General features: G+C 44.7%; 1 protein-coding gene and 1 long non-coding RNA gene across 2 annotated transcripts in view; one reads left to right on the top strand and one right to left on the bottom strand.

The window, feature by feature from the left end:
* Positions 1–15,694, bottom strand: part of LOC129697937 (serine/threonine-protein kinase 24-like) — a 52,890-nt gene extending 37,196 nt beyond the window's left edge. The window contains 2 exon segments of the mRNA XM_055636673.1: positions 14,421–14,628; positions 15,578–15,694. Of these exon segments, the coding sequence (XP_055492648.1) occupies positions 14,421–14,462 (42 nt within the window). The 5' untranslated portion in view covers positions 14,463–14,628; positions 15,578–15,694.
* A 199-nt stretch (positions 15,695–15,893) lies between these two features.
* Positions 15,894–22,806, top strand: part of LOC129697936 (uncharacterized) — a 38,604-nt gene continuing 31,691 nt past the window's right edge. The window contains exon 1 of the long non-coding RNA XR_008723585.1: positions 15,894–17,059. This is a non-coding gene — a long non-coding RNA (uncharacterized LOC129697936). The remainder of the gene's footprint in view (positions 17,060–22,806) is intronic.

Genomic DNA, 22,806 nt, shown 5'->3' with positions numbered 1-22,806 from the left:
ATGCAAACATGAAAAAAAATGCCACTCAAACAGCACCTGGCCCAGCCAGGCGAACATTTGCAATATCTGTGATTTTCATAAATCCATCATTGGCAACCATGCCGTCAGCTGTCCATAGCCTAATCCCTCAAATTCCTTGTCCAAAACTCTCCACCATTAAAAAATGCTTAAAAATCAATCCATTAATCAAACTTTAGTTCATCTGCCCTAACATTGCCTTCTGTAGCTCGACATCAACTTCTGTTTGAGAATGTTCCTGGGAAACGTGAGCTAGTACACCATCTACATGCACATCTCCAGAGTTAACATTTTCCTACAGATTTTGATAAGAACGCCGTCATCCCCAAAACATTAACTGTTTTTCGCTCCCCGTAGATGCTGTCTGACCCCCTTGAGTGTATCCAACCATATTTTTATTTCCAGAATTCCAGCATCCACATCTTATTAAAAAATATTAGAACTCAATGTTTTTCAGTACGAGCCTTTTTCCCGGTGATGTTGTGAAGCATAAAAATCACTGGCGCTAACAGGATATGTACAAAACAGCCCAAAATGCAAATGTTTTTCAAGGAGACTTTGATTACATTGGACAGTGTTGTCACATGGATTACTGTAAAGTCTAACAGAGAACTTGGCATTTTCATGTGTTTACTTAATTTATTGCAGGTTGCCTTACAGTTTATCAGCTCTGTCGTCCTCAACATAAAAATCTCATCTGGTTTGTATTTTGAGCCGAGTGATTGTGGTGAAGTATATCAGAGCAAAGCTTTAAAGCAGGATTTCTCTTGCAACACATTGGTGCCAATACTTTAAACAAGCACAATGACAATATTAGGAAATGTTAGGGCTAGCATGTTGTCCTAGCACAAGAGATTAGTGTGCAACCCAAGAGGTTAGTGTGCAAAATTAGAGCACATGGTATTGGGGGTAGGGAATTGACATGGATAGAGAACTGGTTGGCAGACAGGAAGTAAAGAGTGGGAATTAACGGGTTATTTTCAGAACGGCAGGCGGTGACTACTGGGATGCCGCAAGGCTTGGTGCTGGGACCCCAGTTGTTTGCAATATATATTAACGATTGAGACGAGGAAATTAAATGTAACATCTCTAAGTTTGCAGATGACACAAAGCCAGGTGGCAGTGTGAGCTGTGAGGAGGATGCTATGAAGCTGCAGGGTGACATGGATAGGTTGGGCGAGTGGGCAGAAGCATGGTAGATGCAGTATTATGTGGATAAGTGTGATGTTAACCACTTTGGTGGCAAGAACAGGAAGGCAGATTATAAGCGAGTTCTGATTATAAGCAGTATTCCGATTGCGCATGCCCAGGTCATAGGTCATTCGCAATAAACATTCTCAGCAGCTGAGCTGCTGCGTGTTTACAGACCTGCATTCCATCTGTAGTCAGGACCGAGCCCAGGTCTCCAGAGCTGCAAACGCTGATGAATTGCTATTGGACAGTCCCCGTCCCCTCCCGAGTGTCCCATCCCTATCTGGTGGTGGCCGAAGATGTCTGGGGTGACCCTGGACTGACGGGACACCGGCCTGGAGCAGTGGCGGCCCCAGGCTTACAGCCAGCGTGGTGTCCCGTCAGTCCAGAGCTTCTTCTCCGCGCTGTCTGTGAGCATGGGACCACCATTGCTCTGGGCCCATGTCCCGTCAGCACAGGGTCACCCATCTCCGGCCTCCCCCGGTCAGGGATGGGACACTCGGGAGAGGACGGGGACGGCCAGAGACCCGGTTTCGATCCTAACTACAGACCAAACGCAGATACACACGCAGCAGCTCAGCTGCAAAGAATGTCTCTCCGCCGGTCCAGTCTCTTCCCGACTCCCATGTGCATCTGCCGCCTCTCTCTCTCTCTCTCTCTCGCTGTTACACCCCGCTCTCCCGCTGCCTGGCACCCCGTTCCTCAGATTAAATATATTTTTACACATAAATTATGAATAAAGATAAGAATTTATACACAGTTTATACAGCCAGCACTTTGTTCGCTTTTTCTTTATAGAAACATAGAAATTAGGTGCAGGAGTAGGCCATTCGGCCCTTCGAGCCTGCACCGCCATTCAATATGATCATGGCTGATCAACCAACTCAGTATCCCGTACCTGCCTTCTCTCCATACCCTCTGATCCCCTTGGCCACAAGGGCCACATCTAACTCCCTCTTAAATATAGCCAATGAACTGGCCTCAACTACCCTCTGTGGCAGAGAGTTCCAGAGATTCACCACTCTCTGTGTGAAAAAAGTTCTCCTCATCTCAGTTTTAAAGGATTTCCCCCTTATCCTTAAGCTGTGACCCCTTGTCCTGGACTTCCCCAACATCGGGAACAATCTTCCTGCATCTAGCCTGTCCAACCCCTTAAGAATTTTGTAAGTTTCTATAAGATCCCCTCTCAATCTCCTAAATTCTAGAGAGTATAAACCAAGTCTATCCAGTCTTTCTTCATAGACAGTCCTGACATCCCAGGAATCAGTCTGGTGAACCTTCTCTGCACTCCCTCTATGGCAATAATGTCCTTCCTCAGATTTGGAGACCAAAACTGCACGCAATACTCCAGGTGTGGTCTCACCAAGACCCTATACAACTGCAGTAGAACCTCCCTGCTCCTATACTCAAATCCTCTTGCTATGAAAGCCAACATGCCATTCGCTTTCTTTACTGCCTGCTGCACCTGCATGCCTACCTTCAATGACTGGTGTACCATGACACCCAGGTCTCGCTGCATCTCCCCCTTTCCCAATCGGCCACCGTTTAGATAATAATCTGCTTTCCCGTTTTTGCCACCAAAATGGATAACCTCACATTTATCCACATTAAACTGCATCGCGAATGACCTTTGACAAATCCCATGATTCCTTGCGTTTTTCGGAATACCGAACTCGCTTATTATCTTAATGGAAACATCTATTGAGCGAAGGATTAGGCGACGTCTGAAGAAGGGTCTCGACCCGAAACATCGCCTATACCTTTGCTCCATAGATGCTGTCTCAACCGCTGAGTTTCTCCAGCTTTTTTGTCTACCTTCGATTTTTCTAGCATCTGCAGTTCTTTCTTAAACATATTATCCAAATGGTGTCAGATGAGGCGAAGGGGTGGTGCAATGAGACCTGGGTGTGCTTGTACATCAGTCACTGAAAGTAAGGATGCAGGCAGTGAAGAAAGTTAATGGCATGTTAGCCTTCATGCGAGAGGATTTGAGTTTAGGAGCAAGGAGGTCCCACTGCAGTTGTACATGGCCCTGGTGAGACCGCACCTGGAGTGCTGTGTGCAATTTTGGTCTGGAATTTAGAAGGATGAGAGAGGATCTTATAGAAACATATAAAATTCTTAGAGGATTAGACAGGGTAGATGCAGGAAAAATGTTCCCGATGTTGGGGGAATCCAGAGTCAGGGGTCACAGTTTAAGAATATGGAGTAGGCCATTTAGGACTGAGATGAGGAAAAACATTTTTACCCAGAGAGTTGTGAATCTGTGGAATTCTCTGCCACGGAAGGCAGTGGAGGCCAATTCACTGGATGTTTTCAAGAGAGAGTTAGATTTAGCTCTTAGGGCTAAGGGAATCAAGGGATGTGGGGAAAAAGCCAGACTGGGTTACTGATTTTGGATGATCAGCCATGATCATATTGAATAGTGGTGCTGGCTCGAAGGGCCGAATGGCTTACTCCTGCACCTATTTTCTATGTTTCTATGTCTCAAAACGTAAATTCTAACATTGAAATAAAAAGGGCAACACATTGGTTACACCAAAGAAAGCGGCAGTTGCTGCCTAACAGCGCCAGAGGCCCGGGTTTGACTCTGACTACGGGTGATGTCTGTACAGAATTTGTATGTTCTCCGTGCTCACTTGGATTTTCTCCAGGTGCTCCGGTTTCCACACACACTCCTAAGGCGGAAGGGTTTGTAGGTTAATTGGCTTCTGTAAATTGTACATTGCCCTTAATGCTTAGGATATTGCTAGCATACAGGGTGATCGCTGGCCGCCGCAGACTCGGTGGGCCGAAGGGCCTGTTTCCACGCTTTATATCTAAAGTCTAAAGCTACTCAGCCCACAGTGCATAGCCAGAGCTAAACAGTCTCCTTTAATCCTTCGTCATCATACCCAATCAACACGTTTTTATGTTCTTTTCTCCCCAGTTTTTCCTTCAACCCACCTCTGCTATTCTCCTCGACCCTTTCTCGCCTTCCATATTTGCAGCCGCCACTGGATTTATATTTACTCTATTTAATCTTTATTCAGTTCGTGAGGTGAAATTTCGTTACCGCTAAACACAAGACAACAACAAGCAGATAGTTCATTTTTTTAAATTCTAGTTCGATAAACTCTTCATTTTTGTTGGATAAAAGAATCAAAGTCCATATTGATACATTAGCTTAATAACAATCTAAATCTCACCCATTATTATGCATCTGCTGCTGCTCAATGCCTACCACTCCTGCATCCAGGCAAAAAAGATTGCAGGTCCAATACCCACTTCAGAGCCTTGACACCAAAGTCATGCAGCACACAAACAGTTCCTTTGGCTCAGCTTACTCCTGCCGACCAAGATGCCCTTCTAAGCATATACCATTTGCCTGTTTTTGGTCCATTTCCTTCTACTTGTCCAAATGTATTTTAAATGTTTTTATGGTACTAACTCAACAAGTTCTTCTGGCAGTTCATTCCATATAGGCACCACGCTCTGGTGAAGTTGCCCCTCAGGTCCCTTGTAAATGTTGGTCCTTTCACCATAAACTTATGCCCATTAGTTTTTGATTCCCCAACAACGAGAAAAAGACTCTGTGCATTCACAATATCTAAACCCTTAGATTAAATATATTTTTACACATAAATATATTTTTACACCTTTATAAGTCACTTCTCAGTGCTCTAGATTTCCAACAATAATGTCCTAGCCTGCCCAACCGCTCCCTATAACCCAAGCCCTCTAGTCCTGACAACATTCTCGGAAATCTTCTTTGTACGAATCTGGGTCGATTTTCCCAGTGCAGAGGGAATGGTCGCAACAACCCTTTGTGGAAATAAAATAATACACAGCACTAAAGAAGAGGGGAGACCTCCACAAAACACATGGTGAGGTGAGCGTTTTCTGGCGGCTGTGTTCCACACAATACAACAATGACCATATTTCACCATGCACTTTTCCCAGGATTGAATCTGGGATGACCCGAGGCCATGAACGGTACAAGAGAAGTTTTTTTATTTTCATTTCTGATAGATTATAGCTACCTAATCATCAGCTTGAAGAATTAAAAGTAAGTAAAGATAGGCACTCAATGGCCGCAATGGACAGGATGGGCCCCAAGGGCATGCTTTTGTTCTGTAGGCCCTCATTCCAAGCATATCCTGAAGCTAAAGATATCCAGACACCTTGGGATTTATGTTGAGAGAAACACAGTGTAAAGATCGTGGTACACTGCAAAAGTTACACTGTAATTGGTAATAACAGCGTTGTCTAATTTTACACACATATGTGTATATATAAATATGTACACACCCACACTGGCCTCCAGGAAGAATGCAGCAATTTCTGCTCATTGCTCAATTTGTGGGACTTCGCATAGTTTCAAATGCTCCCCAAGCTCAGCATGTTTGCCGGTCTGCATTTCTTCCCAAATCACAGGGGAAATGTTTGCACATTTTATGAGGCGCACTATGGCAAACTGGAGTACGGAATGCTTACTTGTATTATTCAATTAAGCATTAAGCTCAAATAAGCAGTTAAACATGCAGGGGTAGTTGATATTCAGGAAGGATAGACAGAAAAGAAGAGGAGGTGGGGTGGCATTGCTGGTTAAAGAGTGGATTAATGCAAGGAGAGACATTAGCTTGGATACTGCAGAATCGGTATGGGTAGAACTGCAAAATAGCCAAGGGCAGAAAACGCTTGTTGGAGTGGTATACAGACCACCAAAGAGCAGTAGGGAGGTTGGGGATAGCATCAAGCAGGAAATTAGAGATGCGTGTAGCAAAGGTACATGGGTATCATGGGTGACTTTAATCTAAATATAGATTGGGCCAACCAAATTGGTAACAGAGCTGAGAAAGAGGATTTCCTGGAATGTATACGGGATGGGTTTTTAAACCAATATGTAGAGGAACCGACTAGATGGCAGGCCATCCTAGAATGGGTATTGTGTAATGAGGAAGGATTAGGTAGTGATCTTGTTGTGCAAGGCCCCTTGGGCAACAGTGGCCATAGTATGGTGTAATTCTGCATTAGGATGGAGAGTGACTTGGTTAATTCAGAAATTAGGGACCTGAACTTGAATAAAGGAGACATTGGGTATAAAGAAGGTATGAGACGGGAATTGGCTAGGATAGACTGACAAATTGTACTTAAAGGGTTGACAGTGATGCAATGGCGAAGATTTAAAGACCGCATGGATGAACTTCAAAAACTATTCATCCCTGTCTGGCGAAAAAATAAAACTGGGAAGGCAGCTCAACCGTGGCTAACGAGGGAAGTCAAGGATAGAGTTAAAGCCAAGGTATAAGCATATAAATTGGCCAGAAGAAGCAGCAAACCAAAGGACTGGGAGAAATTTAGAACTCAACAGAGGAGGACAAAGGGGTTAATTAAGGGGGGGGGGGGGGGGGGGGGGGGGGGGGGGGGGGGGGGAGAGGGCATGAAAGAAAGCTTGCAGGGAATATAAAGACTGACTGCAAAGGTTTTTAATAGGTATGTAAAAAGGAAAAGATTAGTGAAGATGAATGTAGGTCCCTTACAGTCAGAGACAGGTGAATTTATAATGGGAGTTAAACAAGTGCTTTGGTTCTGTCTTCTCTAATGAAGACACAAACAACCTCCCGGAAATACTAGGGGACCGAGGATCTAGTTGGCGGGAGGAACTGAAGGGAATCCACATTAGTCAGAAAATGGTGTTAGGTAATTTGTTGGGACTGAAGGCAGATTAAACCCACAGGGCCAGGTGATCTGCATCCCAGAGTACTCAAGGAGGTGGCCTTGGAAATCGTGGATTCATTGGTGATCATTTTCCAATGTTCTCTCGACTCTGGATCAGTTCCTGTGGACTGGAGGGTAGCCAATGTAACTCCACTTTTTAAGAAAGGAAGGAGAGAGAAAAGGTATAATTATAGACCAGTTAACCTGACCGGTAGGGGGGAAGACGCTGGAGTCGATTATTAAAGATGTTATAGCAGCATATTTGGAAAGCAGTGACAGGATTGGAAAAAAACAGCATGAATTTATGAAGGGGAAGCATGCCTGAATAATCTTTTGGAATTTTTTGAGGATGTAACAAGTAGAATGGATAAGGGAGAGCCAGTGGATGTGGTGTATCTGGACTTTCAAAAAGCCTTTGACAAGATCCCACACAAGAGATGAGTGTGCAAAATTAGAGCACATGGTATTGGCAGTAAGGTATTGACATGGATAGAAAACTGTTTGGCAGACAGGAAGCAAAGAGTAGGAATTAACGATTCCTTTTCAGAATAGCAGGCAGTGACTAGTGGGGCATCGCAAGGCTCAGTGCTGGCACCACTGTTCTTTACAATATATACAGTGCTCTGCATAATGTTTGGGACAAAGATCCATCATTTATTTATTTGCCACTGTACTCCACAATTTGAGATTTGTAATAGGGAAAAAATCACATGTGGTTAAAGTGCACATTGTCAGATTTTATAAAAAAAGGGTATTTTTATACATATTGGTTTCACCATGTAGAAATTACAGCTGTGCTTATCTCCCATTTCAGGGCACCATAATGTTTGGGACATGGCTTCACAGGTGTCGGTAATTGCTCAGGTGTGTTTAATTGCCTCCTTAATGCAGGTATAAGAGAGCTCTCAGCACCTAGTCTTTCCTTCAATCTTTCCATCACCTTTGGAAACTATTGCTGTTTATCAACATGAGGACCAAAGTTGTGCCAATGAAAGTCAAAGAAGCCATTTATGAGACTGAGAAACAAGTATATTTGTTATTATTATAACTGTTAGAGACATCAACCAAACCTTAGGCTTACCAAAATCAACTTTGGAACATCATTATGAAGAAAGAGAGCACTGGTGAGCTTACTAATCGCAAAGGGACTGGCAGGCCAAGGAAGACCTCCACAGCTGATGACAGAATTCTCTCTATAGTAAAGAAGGCCTACTCTTGCACCTATTTTCTATGTTTCTATGAGAGCCTGGAGAGGATGGTGTTAGTTTTTGAGGTTAGCTGCCTTATACATACCATAATGACCATCGTGGGCATATCCCACATTTTCCTCTCTCTCTTGTTAAGGGTTTTGCTTTGGATTACCAAGTAAACTGCTTTACTGATGACCATTTAACGTTACATTGCTAGGAAGGTGGTGGTGGTGGTGGGGAGGGGGAGTACCTGGCTTGCCCACAATGGGAACTTAGCTGCAAATACATCCATCAATAAGCATTACAACAGCAGATTATCTGGTTTGTATCACACGGTTGTTTATAGAGTAGCCGTGGTGGGGAGGGGGAGTTCCTGGCTAGCGCACAATGGAAAAATGTATCTGCAGAATCTGATGGATATAAATCCATCAATAAGCGTTACAACAGCAGATTACCTGGTTTGTATCACACTGTTGTTTAGAGGAAGGAGCCAGCTGTGGCAAAACAAGTGCTGCATTTCACACGATACTCGTGAGCGTGTTTCAACAGTAAGCATTTAAATGACTGTACTTTGGGATAGTTGAGGCTGTGAGAGGCACTATGGAAATGAAAATCAATTTACCTTATTGTTAAAAGCTGGAACATAGGAGACTAGTTCATAGTTAAAGGTATCTTATAGCATAGCTAAAAAAGGAAGAGGTGTGTAATTGCACGCTTGAATTAATCTCCAGTCAAGTATATAATTAAGTCCCGGAGAAAAAGATTCAATATCTCTACTTGGGAGAAATCAACTTTACACAGATGTAATATAATCACAAGGTCAAATTAACCTGCAATAACGTTTTACTATCGGTGGTTACTGAACCGGCAATCTATCCGTCAATGTAACACCAAAGCAGATTTTTTTAAACAACAAAGTTTACAAGTTTGTCAAATAGTACAGGTGACACCCAAAGTACTTGAGATTTTTGCAATGCAGTGCAATTGTAGTTAATTCACTGCAACGTTACTACCAAATACAAACACTATTTATCAAAGTCTTCATGCACATTGCTTGTACAGTGAATATTTTGCAGGATGTCTGTTATTACTAACTTAATCAAGGACAATATTAGAAGTCAAATTGACAATACAGACTGTAACAAATTGCAAATAATGATTTGCAGGTTCCAGCCAAATCAAACAGCAGTCTGCCAAGTGGCACATCATGTCAAACTGAGCATTTTAGATTGCATGCAGCGTCATAGTACAAAAAAAAAAACAAAAAAAACACTCTTACAGCCACAAGATGGAGACAAAATGCTCTTTTCACATATTTTGGTTAAAAAGGCACAGACTTTCCACCCTTGTTAATTTATGCAGTGAAAACATAACACTTGGCAGAGCCGTTTAACTCGTGCCCTTCACAATGCATACAGCACATCATGGCAGAGCAAGACCTCTGAAGGAGCTCTTCACTGAGTTCCTCTCCCTGAACTTGTCCCGTAAACTTGCAATTTATTTCTTCTCAAAGGCTTATCTATCCAATTCCCATCTTCAAAACTTGAGTGAATGTATTACATTGTAGATGAAAACTCATTGCACCAAATAAGAGTCTATTTCTCCAGATAGGTTTGTCTATGATCTTATATCTTGCCCCCTGGTCATTCCCATGGTCTGTAGTGGAATCAGTCCCAAACCAATTACCCTTTCAAAACCCTTCAAACTTAATGTTCGCTTCGATTCATCGGTTGACAGACGAATCTCCAGCCCTTTGCCTTCACAGCACTGTATGATATTGCGTAATAATTTGTCCTTAAATAGCACATTGAGGTAGCAAATGACCAGGTAGCTTTCTGGGAGAAACTAGCAAGCAAGAGATGTGTAGATAGGTGACCAAAACCTTAGTCAGAGAGATACATTTTGATGAGAATGTTTAAGGAGGCTTAGAGGGGGAATATCAGAGACTGAAGCAAAGGCTTCAACGGGTTAGCTGACTGGTTAGCTCGCAACAAAAGCTTTTCAGTGTACCTCGGTATGTGACAATGAATTAAACGGAACTGAAGTGATTGATGGTTGCTCTACCAACTGTGGAACGATCAGGCTCGAGGAGTCCGGATTTGGGGAAAGACAGTGAGCAAGTGGCAATTTGAGGTAATGTGATGTTTCAGGAGTTGGGGAGGGAGAGAGACACAATGGAGGAACGTGAAATTGGTCGAGAAATCTAAAACCAAGTGTTCACATAATCATAGAGCCTGGAGAGTGGACAATAGCTGTCCAATCACCTAGGCTTTCTACCATTCTCGTTTATTTAAGATTCCCAGCAACTGCTGCCTTCTGTCTCGTAATAACAGCATGGTTTTCTTGTTCCTCTTTCCTCTGTCCTCCCTTAATTTATTCTTCCCCCAGAAAGATTGGCAGTCATTAACAAGTCTTATTTATCCTCTATCGTTTGAGGCAAAGCTGTTTCATTCATTTCCTCTTAGTCTCCATCTAATCGAGACATTCCGAATTATTAACCGAAACACAAGAGATGCCCTTTTTCTAAATGTACTCAGTCCCCAGTTCTGAGGAAACATCTCAACCATGAATACTGATAACCATCAGTCTGTAGAAGGGACCAGAAATGTCGCCTTCAGGCTATGCCATATCCACCGAGTTTCTTCTGCACGTTGTATTTTGCTCATGATTCCAGCATCTGCAATTCCTTGTGTTTCAATATTAACCCTGTTTTTCTCTTCACAGATGCTGCCTGATTAGCTGGACCCTTCCAGCACTTCGGTTTTTATTTCAGATACAACATCAACATTTTTTTGAGGACTTGGTGTAAGTTAGGACATCGGTCCTAAAAGCACATGCCACCATATTCAAAAACAACTTCTACCCCATCATTTTCAAATTCTTGAATAGACTTCTCATAATGGTGAGGATGTATCCTCAATCTACCTTGTTGCGACCTTTGCACTTTTTATCCGCATTCACTGTAACTATATATTGTAGTCTGTTTATTTTCTCTTTTGCACTACCTGTTGCATTCATGCATGGTATGGCCTACCTGTAAAGCATGCAAAACACTGATTGTTGTTCACTATATCTCAGTACATACGACAATAATAAACATACAAAATACCATTGGACTGCAAAGCTCAAGAATAGAGCCAGTTACTCAGCTCCCCAAGTATGTTTTGCCATTTAACAAAATCATGGCTGCTCTGTAAACTAGCTTCTTATTTTCCTGAAATCCTTGATATCATTGGTTATAATTCTCAACTTTATTATTCAACTAAACACGAGCTACTATTGGTAGCAATATTCCAAATGTTGTCCTCAGCCAACTGATATAGCTTCTCTCGCTCCCTCTTTTCCTGATCAGTGCCCTTCTCTCGCTCCCTCTTTTCCTGATCAGTGCCCTTTAAAATCTTGAATACCCAGTCTTCTAAATTCCAATGGCTGATCATCCCCAATCAGTACCCCGTTCCTGCTTTCTCCCCATATCCCCTGACTCCACTATCTTTAAGAGCCCTATCTAGCTCTCTCTTGAAAGCATCCAGAGAACCTGCCTCCACCGCCTTCTGAGGCAGAGAATTCCACAGACTCACAACTCTCTGTGAGAAAAAGTGTTTCCTCATCTCCATTCTAAATGGCTTACCCCTTATTCTTAAACTGTGACCCCTGGTTCTGGACTCCCCCAACATCGGGAATATGTTTCTTGCCTCTAGCATGTCCAAACCCTGAACAATCTTATATGTTTCAATATGATCCCCTCTCATCCTGCTAAACTCCAGCGTATACAAGCCCAGCCGTTCCATTCTCTCAGCATATGACAGTCCCGCCATCTCGGGAATTAACCTTGTAAACCGACGCTGCACTCCCTCAATAGCACGAATGTTCTTCCTCAAATTAGGGAACCAAAACTGCACACAATACTCCAGGTGGGGTCTCACTAGGGCCCTGTACAACTGCAGAAGGACCTCTTTGCTCCTATACTCGACTCCTCTTGTTATAAAGGCCAACATGCCTTTCGCTTTCTTCACTGCCTGCTGTACCTGCATGCTTACTTTCATAGACTGATGAACAAGGACCCCCAGATCCCGTTGTACTTCCCCTTTTCCCAACTTGACACCATTTAGATAGTAATCTGCCTTCCTGTTTTTTTTATACCAAAGTGGATAACCTCACATTTATCCACATTAAACTTCATCTGCCATGCATCTGCCCACTCCCCCAACCTGTCCAAGTCACCCTGCATTCTCATAGCATTCTCCTCACAGTTCATCCTGCCACCCAGCTTTGTGTCATCTGCAAATTTGCTAATGTTACTTTGAATCCCTTCATCCAAATCATTGATATATATTGTAAATAGCTGAGGTCTCAGGACCGAGCCTTGCGGTACCCCACTAGTCACTGCCTGCCATTCTGAAAAGGACCCATTAATCACTACTCTTTGTTTCCTGTCTGCCAACAAATTTTCTATCCATGTCAGCACTCTACCCCCAATACCATGTGCCCTAATTCTGCCCACTAATCTCCTATGTGGGACATTATCAAATGCTTTCTGAAAGTCCAGGTACACTACATCCACTGGCTCTCCATTGTCCATTTTCCTAGTTACATCTTCAAAAAATTCCAGAAGATTAGTCAAGCGTGATTTCCCCTTCGTAAATCCATGCTGACTCGGACCGATCCTGTTACTGCTATCCAAATGTGCCGCTATTTCATCTTTTATAATTGACTCCAGCCATCTTCCCCATCACCAATGTCAAGCTAACTGGTCTATAATTCTGTTTTCTCTTCCACCTTTCTTAAAAAGTGGGATAACATTAGCTATCCTCCAATCCACAGGAATTGATCCTGAGTCTATAGAAAATTGGAAAATTATCACTAATGCATCCACGATTTCTAGAGCCACTTCCTTAAGTTTGCATGATCTCTCCTCGTAATGTAACTATTGGAGTCTCCTGACATTCAAGTAAGTTTATACTACTTTCCCACGGAGGTCAATAAATACTTCTTAAGGTATTCTGTCACAGAACTGTTGATAGAGGGTCTAATCAGGGCACTGTAGATCTGCAGCATAACACTTATCTCCCTCCCCTCAAGATACAAAGACCAACACCTCTTTAGCATTCCTCTGTAATTTCTGTATCAGTCCACCACCTTATAATGAACTGCGTACATGGGCTCCCAAGGTTCTTTCGACTTTTGTTTTCAGGTCCTTGCCATCTGGAAAGTGATCTGTTTTGTTTTTTCTTTGGTGCAAAGGGCATGACTTCTCATTTGCCTATATTGAAATTCATTTGGCAAGTTTGCCTATTAACACAATCCATTAACATCTCTTCACATTCTAACACTTCCATGTTCACTGATTTGGGTACATGACCGAACATCCATGTAATATCTTCAATTACATCAATTGCCTCAGAATGCATTGATCCTATCATCCATCTGGAGTATCATCCATTATCCCCACTCTGCACATCTTGCTGTTCACCCAGTTTCCTGGAGACTAATTAATAAAGCTGTGATATAACCAAATCCAGAGCAACAAAGGTATGAATGATTGTTTCAGCAGGAGAGTTGAAGCAAAGATGAAGTAAGACATCAGAATGCAATCAAAAAGGTGGTCCTAGTCGTGGTGGTCTGGAATGGGGAGATGCTCTTCTCACATGACATGGTTGTGATCACACTGATTTAGTGCTGCTAAATGCCAGCAAAAGGGATGGTGAGAAGCACAAGCCAGAGGAGCTTGACATTTATTCGGCCTTCAGTAAAACAGAGGAAGATTGAAATACTTCATGCTTGGAAACCTTTCTGCTGCAGTGGCATGATCTGAAATAGTCCTCTGCCGGGGACTAAAGACTTGGACACTGTTAAGACTGATTATATAAGCTAGACACACAAAGAACTGCAGATACTAGATTACCAAAAAACAATAATCTATGTCCTCCAAAGATGCTGCCTAACCCGCAGAGTTACTCCTGTACTTTGACTTTTTTTAATATAAATTATTATCTAGCAAACCACTTCCACTAGTTAGAGAGCTTGGGGCAAACTTAAACTTACAGCTAAATTAGAAATAATGCTACACACTCAGTGGAGAAATCTGGAACAGCCAACTGGAAAATAATTCTGGGAATTTTGTTAATAGAGGGTATGTGAAAGTGTGTGCAGAAAAGGTGGGTATGCAGAGTTCAATCACTGACCAACTAGTCATGCTGACTGGCAGAACTAGTTGGGAGAGATGAATGTCCTCCTCTCCCAACCTGGTTGGGGATGAAGTTTGTGTCCTCAACCCAAAACACTGTCACAAACCCCTGGCACATGTTCTTCGCCATCAATTACCTGTATTCCAGGAAGAGCACCCTGCAGTGGAGACTGTGCCATTGCACCACCGCCTGCGTCAGGCTATTCCTCCTCGTTTGAAAGTGGCGGGTCTTCTTGTGCTGGTGCTACCGCCTACAACCCATCAAAGACCAGGGATCAAGGAACAGATCTGAATAAACAGCGGAAACCTCGTCTGCCTGGGTTGATACCAAACAAACAACTGGGCCTGCAATACAAGGAGAGAGCATTAGGACAACCTAGTCCCAGGAAACCACAACACCAACACCTTGATGTCATAAGGCAAGAACCATCCTGAGGTCTTTGACAAACTCACATCTAGTCATTCAGGGTCAAACTCTCAAGGTTCCATGTCAGTATCCCACGCCAGGAGGCAAGGGACACATTTTCAAACGGGTAAAAACCTTGAGAACCGGTGACAAGATCCCAAACTCAAAGTCCCAGCGTTAGGCTACAACACCAACCGTGTGCTTATCCAGGGATAAGCATTCACCTCCCGAAATGAACCTGAATCTGGGATATTCGTGCAAACGCTTACCCCCAGAATCCCAGATCAAAACCGCTACATCCGAGATCTGGCCAGCCTCAATACAGTAAAACACTCCTAACTCCTACAACCCAAATCGGGGTCCAAGCCCTAACCAACCTTGAGGTCCACGGACAAGATCACATGCTTGCGTCCTATGGAAAGACCGCATCAGGGCCCGAGGGTGAACCCACTTTCCCTGGGGGTAGGAAGACGATGCCACCTCAGAGTCCCAGATTGAACTTCATTTTTCCTTTAGCTCCCCTCCTCATCTCCCTGGGGGTCTGGAGTGAACCTTTCTCCCTTGAGTCACAGGGTGATACAACCTCGGGAAGTGGACCCCTCTTCTCTGGTGATACCCCCACTTGTGGTCCAGAGGCAAGTGCTCACCCTGTGGGAGCCGGGACAGACCCGGTTACCGTGGGGAGCCTCTGCCCTGGGACGTGCCCTCAGTCTGGGGGGCGCCCCATCCGCCTGCCCAGCCCTTGACCCTCGGCCCCCGGGTCGGCGTGTTTCCGGGTGGGGCCCGGTGCCCGCTGCCCGCTGCCGCGCATCCACCCCACCCACCCCGCCTCGCCTGACCGTGACCGTGATCGCGAGTACGAGCAGGAAGACAAGCGGGCCGCCCCACCTGCGGCGGGATACGGAGCGCTCGGGCTCAAGGACCGGGAGAGGGAGCGCGGCGCCGCTCGCCTCACTCGGCCGCCGCCATCTTGACAAGCCGGGGCCGCGTCGCTTCGTCACACGCAGGGCCCGCCCCGCCCCGCCCCGCCCCGCCGACAGAGGGCGCTGCACGCAGAGGCGGGAAGGGGGGGGGGCGGGGCTTAATCCCGCCGGATGCGCTGCGATCTCCGACCGCCAGAGGGTGATGCAGGCAATAGAGGGAGAGATGGGCCGTAACCACAAACTCTCCAGATGGAGCAGCCGGATGCGCTGCGACCTCCGGCCACCAGAAGGGGCTGCAGAGAGGGAAGATGGGGCTTAACCACAACCCCACCAGCCGGAGGCACTGTGACCTGCGGCCACCAGAGGGCGGCACAGGTGCATTGGACAGTGGGCGGGTTTCATGAATGATCAACAGTTCTTTATGTGTCACATATACAACCAAAGCTCCTCTAGTATCTGTATTACAATGTATGCAAATACACAATGAAATAATTTTAACATCTATTACACATGCAGGCACCACCATGTTTTGGCACCAATTCCAAAGTCTGGTCTCCCCGAGCGCACGAAAACCTGGAGCAGTTAATGAGGGTACACAAAAAAGCTGGATAAACTCAGCAGGTGCAGTAGCATCTAAGGAGGGAAGGAAATAGGCAACGTTTCGGGCCGAAAGCCTTCTTCAGACTGAGGACAGTTAATGAGGACCAACTTGCCCGACCATCTTTGTGCCCTGGGGGCCCTTCCTGCAACCAACCTTGAAGGCGTTGGAATTATTACCCCGGTTCACCTGGAAACTATTTCATTCATTGGCACGGCACTTCATTGGCACTTTCTAACTCGTTTTTCTTCAAGACAGCAAAGGATTGAAATACCCCACCAGCCAGCATCAGAGATCTCCAAAACATCAACCCATACAAAGATGCACTGACTCCAAAAGCATCTCCATCTCCACTAGCACGCCCACTACCATCATAGTGCTGAGATGCTCTACCTAGAGCTTTTCAGTGTATTACATCCAGATCCAGACCCTCCCCTATCGACCCTCGCTCCTCATCTCCAGCTCCCTCCCGCCAACCGCCGAGACTACGCGTCTGCTGAGCTGGCACCACAGCACGTCAGAAACCCTTCTCAAATAGTATGTGTAGGAAGCAACTACAGATGTTGGTTCACACTGAAGATAGACACAAGATGCTGGAGTAACTCAGCGGGTCAGGCAGCATGTCAGGAGAGAAGAAATAGGTGTCGCTTCAGGTTGAGACCTTGGCCTACGCAATGCTGTGGCGGGCTGTCTCGGAGCGGAGATGGCGTTCCGGCTTTCTGCGGCGGCGACATCACCATGGAGGTCCACTGGACTGGAGGGCGGCATCTCCGTCCTGGATCGATCGCCTCAGCGCAGAGGAAGAACAAGGAGGGAAGAGACGGAGACTAAGATTTTGCCTCCATCACGGTGAGGATGTGCTTGGTGAACTCACAGTGGTGGATGTTTAATTTGTGTTTATTGTATGTTTTGTTTTTATTGGTTCTGTGTATGACTGCAGGCAACATAATTTAGTTCAGACCGAAAGGTCTGAATGACAATAAAGGAATCTAATCTAATCTTCTTCAGAGTCAGATGAGAGGGAAACTAAAGGTATGAAAAGGTACAATGACAAATGAATGAAAAGGTACAATGAACAAATGAATGAAAGGTATGAAAAGAACAAATCAAAGCTAGCAAAGATGATCATTGTTAACTGTGGAAAGGGTGAGAACGAGTGGATTCAAACAGTGAAATTAAGCTGGATGGCAGTGAAACTAGCTGAAAGATAGACACAAAATGCTGGAGTAACTCAGCGAGATAGGCAGCATATCTGGAGAGAAGGAATGGGTGTCAGAGAGTCAGAGAAACAAGATATATGGAAGGGTACACAGCATGTAAGGTGTAAAAAGAAAGGAGCAAAGCAGACGATGGTCAAGGAAATGTACAATGGTTCGTTGTTCGCTGAGGGTAAGGCGACAACGAGGCATACAATCAGTAAAATTAATCAGGAGGGCAATTAAACTAGAAGGAGAACTAGGGCGGTGGGGCGACAGGGAGACCGGGAAAGCAAGGGTTATTTGAAGTTGGAAAAATCAATATTCATACTGCTGGGTTGTCAGATGCCCAAGCAAAATATGAGGTGGCGTTTTTCCAATTTGCATTTGGCCTCACTCTGACAACGAAGAAGACCCAGGACAGAAAGGTCAGTATGGGAGAATGGGAAGGGTAGTTAAAGTGTCTGGCAACTGGGAGATTGCGTAGGCCAAGGCGGACTGAACGGTGGTGTTCAGCAAAACGATCGTCCAATCTACATTAGATCTCGCTGATATATAGGAGCCTAGAACAGCGGTACAGTAGATGAGGTTGGAGGAGGAGTAAGTGAACCCCTGCCACACCTGAAAGGTCTGTTGGGAATCCCTGGATGGAGGGGGGAGGTATAGGGACAGGTGTTGAATGATCAATGGGCTGGTCCGGAAGCAGCGTTACTCAAAGAATGTTGTTCGCTGGGAGATGTAGGGCGGGCCTAATATTTAATCTGCACGTGAACAGGCAGAGCTTACTATGCATACTCAGCAGGCGGGGCTTACTATGCAAACTCAGCAGGTGGGCCTTACTATCCCAATCAGCGGGCTGGGCAGACCATGCAAAATTACCATATGAATCGGTAGGCATGACTTGCTATGTATATGGATATATACTGTTTGTAATGTATGGCTGCAGAAACGGCATTTCGTTTGGACCTCAAGGGGTTTAAATGACAATTAAATTGAATCTATGCACAAACCGTAGGACTGATTGACTATGTACAATCAGCAGGCATGGCTGACTATGCAAATCAGTAAGGCGGTCCTTATTGTCCTTTGCCAGCAGGCAAAGCTTTCTTTGCAAATCGCCAGGCAGATTTACTGTGAACAATAAACAGGTTTGGCTTAATATGTAAAATTGCCAGGCGGGGCTTAATATGTAAAATTGCCAGGCGGGGCTTAATATGTAAAGTTAGCCGTCATGGCAGAATCAGCCGGCGGGAGTTCTGGTTTCCTCCCACAACCAAACACATGTGGGTTTGTAGGTTAATTGGCCTTTGTAAATGACCCTTATTGTGCATGGAACAGATGCAAATATGGATAACATCAAACGAGAGTAACCTAGAGTAATCAGGTGATTGGTGATTAGCATGGACTCAGGGGGATGAAAAGCCTGTTTCCATGTTGAATTATTGCCCCAGTCCCACTGCTCCTTTCTCATCTTCCGTATGGCCATCTCCTATCCCCGAATCCCACATTTCCCTTTTATTCACTCCACTTTTCTCCCGTATTCTCCCTTTTGCCTCCTTTACGACCTGAAATGGCACCTATTCCTTTTTTCCAGAGAAGCTGCCTGTCCCGCTGAGTTAGTTAAGTTTTTGTATCTATCTTTGGTTTAAACCAGCAGTTCCTTCCTACACAATACAATCAAGCTGTCCATAGTGCAAACATAACAGATAAAGGGTACAACATTTAGTGCAAAGATATCTGTTGAAATAAAGATTTTAAAAAGTGGAACAATTGTAATGGATGATAGCAAATCCTCTTCTGGGACCAGCATGCAAAGCATTTATTTTGAGAGGACTAGAATATAAAAACAGGGTTATAATGCTGAAGCTTTATAATGCACTGGCCAGTCCACACTTGGAGTATTGTGTAGGAAGGAACTGCAGATGCTGGTTTACAAGGAATGGGTGATGTTTCTGGGTCAAGACCCTTCTTCAAACCTGGCCTTCTTCAGAATTTAGATCAAGTCTGAAGAATGGTCTCCACCTGAAAGGGTCTCCACCCATTCCTCCTCTCCAGAGATGGGCCTGTCCCGCTGAGTTACTCCAGCATTTTGAGTCTATCTTCAGCTTGATTGTATTAATGCATTGTCTTTCCTTCGACTGGATAACACACAAACAAAAGCTTGCCGCTGTATCTCAGCACACTTACAATAACAAACTAAATTAAACTTAGTTTTAAGCTGCAGAGAAAGTGATGGAGGGATGGACAAAATAACAGAAATAGCTTGGATAGGATAAAGCCGTTGTCATATGGGTAAGTTGCAGAGGTCATCCAGTCACTGGAGGAAGTCAAAGAGAAAAATGAACAACATGTATGAAATGAAGGGTCAACAGAGTCATGGAAACAGAGTAATACAGCATGAAAACATGCCCTTCGCCCCAACTTGCCCACACTGCCTAAATCGCCCCATCTACACTAGTCTCACCTGCCTGCATTTGGCCCATATCCCTCCAAACCCATCCTATTCATGTACCTGTCTCAATCTTTCTTAAATGTTGTGATAGTACCTGCTCTAAAAAAACAGGTACTATCACAGATATTGCTCTGAAAAATAGACACAAAGCGCTGGAGTAACTAAGCGGGTCAGGCAGCATCACTAGAGAAAAAGGATGGGTGATGTTTCAGGTCAGAGCCCTCATTCACACCGGCCTTTTTCTCCAGAGATGCTGCCTGACCGCTGAGTTACTCCAGCACTTTATGTCTATTTTCTATATACACCAGCATCTGCAGTTCCTTCCTACATATAGCTCTAACAAATGGTGGGTTCAATAGAATTTTCACTTCCTCATGTGCAGCCAGAGAACAGGGTAAACATCACCTGTCAGCTGTGTGCAATGTGGCTGCAGGGGGGATTTGCTTAAAAAGTACTTAATTGATTGTAAAGTATTTTGAGATATCCGGGATCACGAAGACATTCTTCCTGTCTTTCTTGATGTATGTTTTGTTTCATAATTCCTCAGTGGACATGCTCTCCCTCATGTCCAATGACCCAGCAGGTTTTATGTGATTGTGTTTCTCTCTTAGTTCTTTCATCATTCGCAGTTGCCCTTTAAAAAAAAAAATCAATATCCCAAACTACTGTTTAATATTTGATCGTGTTAATGGAAAGGACCTTGTTCTGTTTCTTTCTATTAAAAAAAACGCATGAGCAACGATGTACTGGAAAATGCAGCAACTGAGCCGACAATTGGAATTAACCCAGACTCAGTTCTTTCTTGTCGGCAGAGGCATAACAATTATATAAAAAAGTCCTGATCAACTGGCAGAGGTGTTCACCAACATCTTCAACCTCTCCCTGAGTCAGTCTGTGTTTCCCACTCCCTTTCAAAACATCCATCATTTTTCCTGTCCAAAGAAACCATTAATCTCCTGTTTAAATGACTACCGTCCTGTCACACTGACATCAGTCATCATGAAGTGCTTCGAGTGACTAGTCAAAACTCACATCTGCTCCTCTCTCCCTGACACCTTGGACCCTCTTCAGTTTGCGTATAGACCAAACAGGGCCACGGATTATGCCATCGCCATGGCACCTCACACTGTGCTCACCCACCTGGACAAAGGGAATACATATGTGAGAATGCTCTTCATTGACTACAGCTCAGCATTCAACACTATAATTCCCTCAAAACCCGTCCCCAAGCTCCTAGATCTTGGACTGGAGACCTCCATCTGCAGCTGGATATTCGACTTCCTGACGGGCAGGCCCCAGGTGGTGAGAATTGGCAGCCACACCTCTTCCTCACTGATCCTCAACACAGGCGCACCCCACAGGGCTGTGTGCTCAGTCCTCTTCTGTACTCCCTGTTCACGCACGACTGTACTGCTAAGTACAGCTCCAACATCACCTTAAAGTTTGCTGACGACACGACCATCCTGGGCCTCATCACAGACAATAATGAGATGGCCTATATAGAGGAGGTAAGGGCACTAAACAGCTGGTGCCAGGAAAATAACCTCTCTCTCAATGTCAGCAAAACTAAAGCGATGATCGTGGACTACAGGAGACAGCAGGGGAGTGGTCACCTCCCCATCCACATTGGTGATGCTGAGGTTGAAAGGGTCAGCAGCTTCAAGTTCCTCGGTGTGCACATCACTGAGGTCCTCTCTTGGACACTGCACACGGACACAATAACTAAGAAAGCCCGCCAGCAGCTCTTTTTCCTGAGAAGACTGGGTTTGGCATGAACGCCAGCATCCTCACAAACTTCTACAGTTGCACCATCGAGAGTCTGCTGACGGGCTGCATCACAGTCTGGTACGGGAACTGTTCTGCCCACAGCCGCAAATCACTACAGAGAGTGATGAAGGCGGCACAGCACATCATTGGCAACTGTCTCCTGGCCATTCAGGACATTTTTCACAGGCGGTGCCTGCAGAAGGGACACAGCATCATCAAGGACCACAGCCACCCAGCACGCAGACTGTTCTCCTTGTTACCGCCAGGCAGACGATACAGGAGCATGGCTGCATGTACCACCAGACTTAAGAACAGTTTTTACCATCAGGCCATCAGGCTTCTGAACTCATAAACACATCATATATGTTGATTATTTTATTTATTATTGTCTTTTACCTACCAATGTCACTTTTAACTTATCTTATTTTATCTTATTTTTATCCTTGTAATATCATTGCTGAGGTGACCCGTTGTCTTGTCAAACACATTTCATTGTTCCGTTGACCCTGTGTTAACTTACATATGACAAATAAAACTGAACTGAACTCTCTGTGCACAATTTGCCATTTAAATGCAAGTATTAGTTCTACCACCAGAGGGAGATAGTTGTCGTAATTGCATCCCTCATGGACTGGTGGGAGCGGAAAAGTAACAGTTTACCTGAAATTGGATCATTCAATGCTCATACCATGGATCATGGCTTCAGCTCAGATCTTCCTTGAGTAGCTGACTAGTTTAGTTTAGTTTAGTTTAGAGATACAGCGCGGAAGCAGGCCCACCGGGTCGGCGCCGACCAGCGATCCCCACACATTAACACTATCCTACACCCACTAGCGACAATTTTTACATTTACCAAGCCAATTAACCTACAAACCTGTACGCCTTTGGAGTGTGTGAGGAAACCAAAGATCTTGGAGAAAACCCACGCAGATCCCAGAGAGAACGTACAAACTCCATACAGACAGCACCTGTAATCACGATTGAACCCGGGTCTCCGGCACTGCATTCACTGCAAGGCAACATCTCTACTGCTTCTCCACCTTGACCACCCTGATTCTCAATGTTGCACCAGGGTTCTTCTGGTTTTGGACTTCAGCAGGGCAGGATATTGGGTATTTGGCTTGCAAACATCTTAATAATGCTGAAGAAGCCATTTATGTCATAGTGATCTTTGACTTGCT

The sequence above is a fragment of the Leucoraja erinacea genome, chromosome 6 (genome assembly GCF_028641065.1).
Source record: "Leucoraja erinacea ecotype New England chromosome 6, Leri_hhj_1, whole genome shotgun sequence".
Lineage (NCBI taxonomy): Eukaryota > Metazoa > Chordata > Chondrichthyes > Rajiformes > Rajidae > Leucoraja > Leucoraja erinaceus.
The sequence above is the reverse complement of the archived record's forward strand: the minus strand, read 5'-3'. Positions and strand labels throughout refer to the sequence as shown.